This window comes from Corvus brachyrhynchos, unplaced genomic scaffold (assembly GCF_000691975.1).
Source record: "Corvus brachyrhynchos isolate BGI_N302 unplaced genomic scaffold, ASM69197v1 scaffold331, whole genome shotgun sequence".
Taxonomy (NCBI): domain Eukaryota; kingdom Metazoa; phylum Chordata; class Aves; order Passeriformes; family Corvidae; genus Corvus; species Corvus brachyrhynchos.
Window position 1 is genome coordinate 1,712,061 of NW_008237229.1, and position 7,681 is coordinate 1,719,741.

The following is a 7,681-nucleotide window of genomic DNA, read 5'->3' on the forward strand; positions in this document are numbered from 1 at the left end:
AATCCGGCAGCTGCCGCGGCACCGCCGCCGCCCCCGGCCCGGGCGCTGGGCAGGGCCCCCGGGGCTCCGCAGCGAAGTTCCCAACCCACTTCTCGCTTTTCCTCCCTTAGTTTTGGGAAGTGATAAGTGATGAGCATGGCATTGACCCAGCCGGAGGCTATGTCGGTGACTCAGCGCTGCAGCTGGAAAGGATCAATGTCTACTATAATGAATCATCTTGTAAGTGTGGGACCGGGAGGGGTTCGGGACAGAGGACTCCGTGGGAAGGGGCACAGGAGTCAGAAGACGACGGGCTCATAAAGCCGTATTGCACATCTGGCCGCACTCCTCACATGCCACCAGCCCCTCAGCTGTGCCCGGCGCAACAGAAAATATTATCTACTTTCTTCCAAAGTACTAAGATGGCTGGGTGCTATCTCCCCAGGCACAGAGACGTGGCGCAAGGGGCTATCCTTAGGGTCTGGAGGTGGAGGTTTGTTTACTATTTAGCATTACAGTACGCGTTTGCTCTTCTAATGTGTGATTACTTCACCAGATGCATCCGTTCAATTACTCCAAATTAACCTGTTGGTTGTTTGAGCCCGCATCTGTAGTACTCTGTCTTTCATTCTCATGAATGAGAGTGTTAGGCCACAGGTAACAGAGAGCTGAGCAGGGATTCATGACTAAGATGCCAAAAATCATCCAAGTCCTCTGAGTCCGTCTGCTGTTGAAAGGTGTTAGCAGTGCAAAATGGGGATCTGGAGTCCTTCAGTCTGTTGACATGAACCTGCAAGTATGAATGTTTCATCTTTTGTCCAGCTGGGGTTAATTCATATTATTTACCTGAGTTTCCTTGGACAAATTCAACTTGACACAGGTTGTTTATTTTGTGCTTTGTGGTAGATGTGCTGACTACTGCTGTTTACCATGTACACCAAGTAGCTCTTTCAGTGGAGGAGAATCCTCAAGCATAAAAGCTTGTGAGATGTATTAGGATCATTTGAACATAAGCACTTCACTCACCCTGATATGCACAGAAAAGATTACCTACTTTCTTATAAAGAACAAGTGAACCATTTTTTTAAATCAGAAATTCCCTCACATCTATTGCTAATAAAGAGCTTACAAAATGTATATCTGTAGAACCCAAATTATGTCAGGTCTGTTTTTCAAGCTGAATTGATTTGCTCCTATGGAGCTGGGTTTTTCACCACCATGATTTTCTGCATAGGAAGTACTTATATATGTATGAACTATATATTAGACTAACAATATGAGATATATTTGTGTGTTAAAAGCTATAACTCTGTTGACTTATTTCTGGACATTAAGGGCATGCTTCCTTTTTATTGTAGCCCACAAATTTGTACCAAGAGCAGTCTTACTGGACTTGGAGCCGGGAACCATGGATAGTGTGCGGTCTGGTCTTTTTGGTCAGCTCTTTCGGCCCGATAATTTCATCTTTGGTATGTGGATGTTTCCTTTTAAAAAACAAGGCTCTTCAACAGCTGTTTGATTACCACGTGAATGGTCAAAAAGCATTCAGTCTTCCTGTTCTGAAGTGATCCTACTGAGAAATCCTAATACCTAACAACGGAATTATAAGTATCTGTAAGCCAGCCAAAAGATCCCATTAACTGAAAAAGTCATTCCTCTGTTGACCATTCCTTCAGTTAGCAGCAAACTGCTGAAAGTTTCCTACAGTATTCAGATAAAATATATTTGCTTTCCACATAAATGAACTCCAGAGAAATCCTGAGGCCAGTTCTTCACAACAAAATGCACGGAAATTCTGCAGAAAATGGAGGGGGGGGGGGGGGGGCTCACTTGAATTCACATTAAATGCTTGAGCACTAAATTGTTTTTAGGCTGTGTAATTAAACTTTTTCCACAGATCCTTGCAGTATAGTAGCAGTGAAAGAAGATCAGCTGTAACATGGAAAACACATATGTAGACAGTTACTGGGTTATTTTCTAGCGTAATGAGGAGCAGTCTGAGAGTGTGTGGAGACATTCTGGTTTTGCAGTGTTGTTGCAGAGGGTTGTTTTCGCTTTTGCTGCTTTACTTTGGACTTCTGTAGTACTTTCCATCTAAGCTTAAAAATGCACATTACCCTTTCAGAGCATCCTTATGAAGTACAGAAGCATTATCAGTCCCTTTGCTCTAAAGGAGAAACAGCATGTGGAAGTTAAGTGAGCCACTTGCTGAAACAGGAAGTCTGAATGAAAGCTACCATGAGAACTTTCATGTCCTTTTGCTTTCCAAGTCTGCACTAGCCACAAACACATTTCCTCCTGACAAGGCAAGCTTAGGCTGGAACTTAGTTTGGTATGTTGTGTTAACATAAGGAAGGAACAATGCCAGGGACAGCCAGAGGAAAGATAAACATTATTTGGGTGGTATAAAACAAACGTAAGTCTGGGTTGTTGGGGTTGGAGTCAGTCAAAAAGCCATATAGAACTCTTTAACTCTTTGACTTAAAACTTTTATGCTATCCATGTTGTTCTCCTGTAAACTCCCTGGCAATGATGCTAAGGGTCTCTCCCAAAGGAGCTGTAAGTTACAAGTAGAAGTAAGCCTAGGGAGAAAAGCTGTGGACATAGGCAGCTTTATGAAGTCTGTTTCTGTATTCAGGTTTTTTCCTTTCATTCCCTTTCACCTGCATGAACCACACAGTCCCTCTGAATGTGAATTCACCTGACCTATGGAAATACCTGAGCTGGAGCTTTACAGTTTGGCACACCACCAGTAAAACCAGAGCAAAATCAATTCAGAATGTCTTCAACAATAGTCCAGTTTGCTATAGTCCCTTCCTGTCAAGATAACAATGAACCAACAGCATGTGATCAACTTGTATCTGACAGAGGCCCCTGCCAGCATCAGGCACTGTCCTCCCAACCTGCTGAATAATGTAGAATGGCTGAGCGCTGAAGTAATGATCTTCTGTGTCAAAAGCCAACAAAGCATTTTGTTTTCTCTTTTAAAAATCTGGCCTGGGCCCACAAAGGATTTTGTGGCAGAAGCTGGCAGTCCCACACTTGCTGTACCCCAGGCTGTGTGGGCTCATTCTGATGAGGATGTTTTCCACCTCTGTTTGTATAAACCTGCATGTGCCCATGTGTCCACAGCAAGTAACCACAGACCATCAATCAGGATTTGATGCAGGTGTATTGAATACAGGGTCACACACTCCAGATACAGGAATTTTATATCAAACTAGTAAGAGATCTGAGATGGACACAAAACAATCCTCATACTTTGACATGTGTATTGACAAGGTAGTGATTTAAAAGGTGAAGAACTGCAGGTGGAATGATCTTTCTAAATGAGAGCAGCAGGCCTCCTGGCCTTCTGGCAGCACAGAATTGCCCACCAGGAGCTGCTCTGAGCTCTGATGTGTCTCCTCCTGTTAACCAGTTTTCATTTGCACATTTTTGCATTTGTCATTCTTTTCTTGTGTACATCCTTGCTAGATTTGCTACAGAGATACCACTCCAATTTAATTAATATGAACTGATGGGGGCTACCACAAAATAGCTGTCTGGCAATCAAAGGCAAGTTCTGGAGCAGGGCTGTTCACACCAGGCTTCTAAGTGTTAATATGCAAGCTACTGATCTCTTTTACCAGGTTTATCTTATATTGAGCAGTGAAGAGAGTAGGGGAGTGAAAGAAGACTGTAGGAAACAAGTGCCATTTTAGGGATTAAGAAATAATCACTGTTAGACAAATGGCTTCTCTGCATGCACAGTTCAACCTGAACATGTGTGATAACCCTACAGTGTGTTGGAGACAGAAATAGTGACAGAAGGATCTGGAGGTGCCAGGAGTGCAGATAAGTGGTGGGATTGCTTCGTGTAGGCTTCTTTAGATCCCAGCAAATGACAGATGCAGAATGCTGGGGATGGGCTTCCAGGATTGGCAAAAGATTTGCCAGGTCCTGAGTTTTGTGGGCACAGGCTCATTTTCCACCAAGAGAGTTTAGTCCTGGTGAAATTTGATCATTTTTATGTGTTTGCCTTAGGTTTTCAGAGGTCAGGTAGGTACCTGATAAGTGGAGGGCATCTGGTAGAGTTTCACAGGATCATTATCATGATTTCCAGGTTTGTGGCAGCCTTGTCAGAGCCACAGCACCTCCAGACTGCACAGTATTGTCATGGGGTAAGAAGTCTAGAGCTTCCAGGGCTTGTACAGGTTCTGTGTTGTAGTAGTCTTACAGTGCTGTAGAGCCAGTGGTTCTGGAAGTATAAGGTAACTGGGTGTAGAAGCAGGAAACCTCCAATGAAAACACTGGAGACCCTAACACATGGCTGACTAGTGGAAGAAGTGTAGTGTTGCCACAGGAGTAGCTGATAGTTGTCCTAAAATCAGAATTTATGTCCACTAGGAGATAAATGCCTTCTGCATTTTGGAGTGATGTCTGCTTTTTTTGTGTGCAGCCTGAAGTGCTTCCCTATCCGTGGTAGGGGATCTGCTCAAGCAGACTGCAGGTGCTTACAGACATATTTAATGCTGGAAGGATATGACTTTTTGCTTTGCCCAGCTGGACAGGAAGTGCTGAGCTCCCTAGGCTCAAAGAGAGAAAAATATAGCAACATACAGAACAATGCATTAACTAACCAAATACACCATGAGGAAACTGAGCATTTATGCAGTGGAAAAAAAAAGTGTATAGTATTTCAAAAGTGTCCCAGCCAGCAGTTTCCCTGGTTCATATGTTTGGCACCAACACAGTGCCCTGGGAATTGAAATCAGACATGGTAATAGGAAGGGAGGGAAAGGTCTTGGGGAACAACACAGAATGTACCAGCTCTATACTTAATTCTGAAACTATTGCTCTGTCTGAATACCACTCACAGGAGTACCCTAAGTGAGTTCAGTGGTACAATGTATGTGTATAGCAGTGACTGTGAGGAACAGGACTACTAAAAAACTGATTCCCCAATTTAATCCTCCTTGTTATCTAAGCAATAACAAAAGAGTGACATAGCAAATGATCCACACTGTTTATCTTAATAAACTGAGTGGCACATAAAACAAAAATGGAAGCCTTAGGGAGAAAAGAAAGGGCTCATCACTTCTCCGAAATATCAGTAATCCAATTTTGCAAGTCATTTTGCATATCCTGAAGAACAGTGAGTTTGTAAGGAAATCAGTAAAACATGAAAGGCACTTGACTTCCAAACTTTTGAAAAAATGTCCCTGAAGTTTCTGTTGATCACTGTTTTCATTCAGGCTAGGTAACCGCAAATTTAAAAAGCTGTAGTTCCTGACATGACAAGTTAAATAGGATTCTGCAGCCCAGGTTTTTCTTGAATGACTGTGTTTTCTCTGTGACTCACAAGAACAGACCAAGAACCTCTCATTTTCATTGAGATATGTATCAGGGATTTAGCTTTGCATGCATCATGGACCTTACAGACAGAAAGTATTAAACAGTCATCTTGTGCTTACAGAATCATCAGGATTGGGAGTGTGAAAGTTTTCAAAACAAGGAGTTAATGCCATCTTTGCATTTATGGAAGGTAAAATGACAACAAAGGAAAAAAAAAAAACAACACCCAAAGGCATTAATGAAAACTGCCGGAGACTATATAAAAAGTTTGTTGATACTTCCAGAAATATTTGTAGGCAAAACTGAAGAGCACAGTTATCTACCTGACAGATTTATAGCAGCTTTTGTTACAGATATACAGCTGTGAGTCCATTTAGCGTGCTGATATCAAACCTTGCCAATAATTTTGTATATTTTCTTTCCCTGTTATATCTTATTTTAGGACAAACTGGTGCAGGAAACAACTGGGCTAAAGGACACTATACAGAAGGGGCAGAGTTGGTTGACTCTGTCCTTGACGTAGTAAGAAAAGAGAGTGAACACTGTGATTGCTTGCAAGGATTTCAGCTCACTCACTCCCTGGGAGGAGGGACAGGGTCTGGCATGGGAACCCTGCTCATCAGCAAGATACGAGAGGAATATCCAGACAGGATAATGAATACCTTTAGTGTCATGCCTTCTCCTAAGGTTTCTGACACAGTGGTGGAGCCTTATAACGCTACGCTTTCGGTCCACCAGCTGGTTGAAAACACGGATGAAACCTACTGCATTGACAATGAAGCTCTGTATGACATTTGCTTCCGCACCCTGAAGCTCACCACTCCCACATACGGTGATTTAAACCACTTGGTCTCCGCCACCATGAGTGGGGTGACCACATCCCTGCGTTTTCCAGGCCAGCTCAATGCTGACCTCCGGAAGCTGGCAGTAAATATGGTCCCCTTCCCGCGCCTTCACTTTTTCATGCCAGGCTTTGCTCCTTTGACGGCGCGAGGCAGCCAACAATACCGAGCACTCACCGTTCCAGAGCTCACCCAGCAGATGTTCGATGCCAAAAACATGATGGCAGCCTGTGACCCAAGGCATGGCCGGTACTTGACAGTGGCCACCGTCTTCCGCGGCCCCATGTCCATGAAGGAGGTTGACGAGCAGATGTTGGCCATCCAGAACAAGAACAGCAGCTACTTCGTGGAGTGGATCCCGAACAATGTCAAGGTGGCAGTGTGTGACATACCTCCCCGTGGCCTCAAGATGGCCTCCACCTTCATTGGCAACAGCACTGCCATCCAAGAGCTCTTCAAAAGGATCTCGGAGCAGTTTTCTGCCATGTTCAGGAGAAAGGCCTTCCTCCACTGGTTCACAGGAGAGGGAATGGATGAAATGGAATTTACAGAAGCAGAAAGCAACATGAATGACCTGGTTTCAGAGTATCAGCAATACCAGGAAGCAACAGCAAATGATGGAGAGGAAGCATTTGAAGATGATGAAGAAGAGATCAATGAATAAAAAAATTAGGTGCATGATTTTTCCAGGCCAAATTCTCAGATCTGGATTTCTGATAATTAGGCTTGTAAATACATACTTACATTTAAAAAAAAAAAAAAAAAAGAATTTCAGATGTTAGAAGTGCTCTTTGGAGTCCATTTGGATCACTGAGAACATTCAGCATTTCTGGAAACCTATTCATGAGACAAATGTAGGGCATTCAGTTAAGACTTTGGCCTAAGAGTCTGAACATGCAGATTGCTAGTTTGGAATCTTTTTTCCTTAGGGTTGTCATCCTTAAAGCTGTAGAAGAGAAATGTAAAATAGGCATGAAAATCTACAAATTAGAGCTGCACTATTTTCATCCAATTATGAGTAAGAAAATCTTGTGAGCTTGGAGTATTCATTCTGTACCAAATGTACAATACTGAACTGCCAGAAACAAAATTTATTCATAATAAAAAGTTTTTAGATATTCTGTACAGTAACTGTTAACAGTGATATTTGATTCCAGTCCTCTAAAAATAAAATAAAATTGAATAGCATCCTGTCAAGCAGAAGCGTTCTGGGCAGTCAATGCTGCATAAATATCCAGTGAGCTGCAGGCTAGAGGCTGGATTTGTGTTATGTGACTTCATCACTTGTTGCTGCTGAATAATCACAGATGATACGTATGAAATCCCTCCATTTGTGATGTGTTCTTCATGAATCCCTGGGGTTTAAAGTGGCACCCCAATATCTTGCTGGTCCTGTCTTCCTGGCTATCACCAGCTGCAGATGCTATTCCTGACTCTATTTCACCCAGCCCGTGTAGCTGAAATCCAGGTATTCCACATATCATGGTGGGAGAGGGGACATAGGCTGTGTGCCAGCAGATCTC

The 7,681-nt window shown here is 43.0% G+C and overlaps 2 protein-coding genes across 2 annotated transcripts in view; both read left to right on the forward strand.

Annotated features, from left to right (window-relative positions):
• The window catches only part of CIDEA (cell death-inducing DFFA-like effector a), a 31,790-nt gene extending 27,819 nt beyond the window's left edge, over positions 1-3,971 (forward strand). The window contains exon 8 of the transcript XR_001860364.1: positions 3,962-3,971. The gene's annotated coding sequence lies outside the window, so the exon portion shown is untranslated. The remainder of the gene's footprint in view (positions 1-3,961) is intronic.
• On the forward strand, positions 74-7,355 carry TUBB6 (tubulin beta 6 class V). Its single transcript, XM_008630072.2, has 3 exons — positions 74-219; positions 1,338-1,448; positions 5,759-7,355. The coding sequence occupies exons 2-3, from the start codon at positions 1,388-1,390 to the stop codon at positions 6,820-6,822; spliced, it is 1,125 nt and encodes a 374-aa protein (XP_008628294.1). The 5' UTR covers positions 74-219; positions 1,338-1,387; the 3' UTR covers positions 6,823-7,355.
• The last annotated feature ends 326 nt before the right edge of the window (positions 7,356-7,681 follow it).

Bases quoted from the DNA above. Each gene is read 5' to 3' on its own strand.
- TUBB6 (XM_008630072.2), top strand. From the start codon at position 1,388: ATGGATAGTGTGCGGTCTGGTCTTTTTGGTCAGCTCTTTCGGCCCGAT. The intron at 1,449-5,758 runs GTATGTGGATGT...ATCTTATTTTAG, and splicing joins GCCCGATAATTTCATCTTTG to GACAAACTGGTGCAGGAAAC.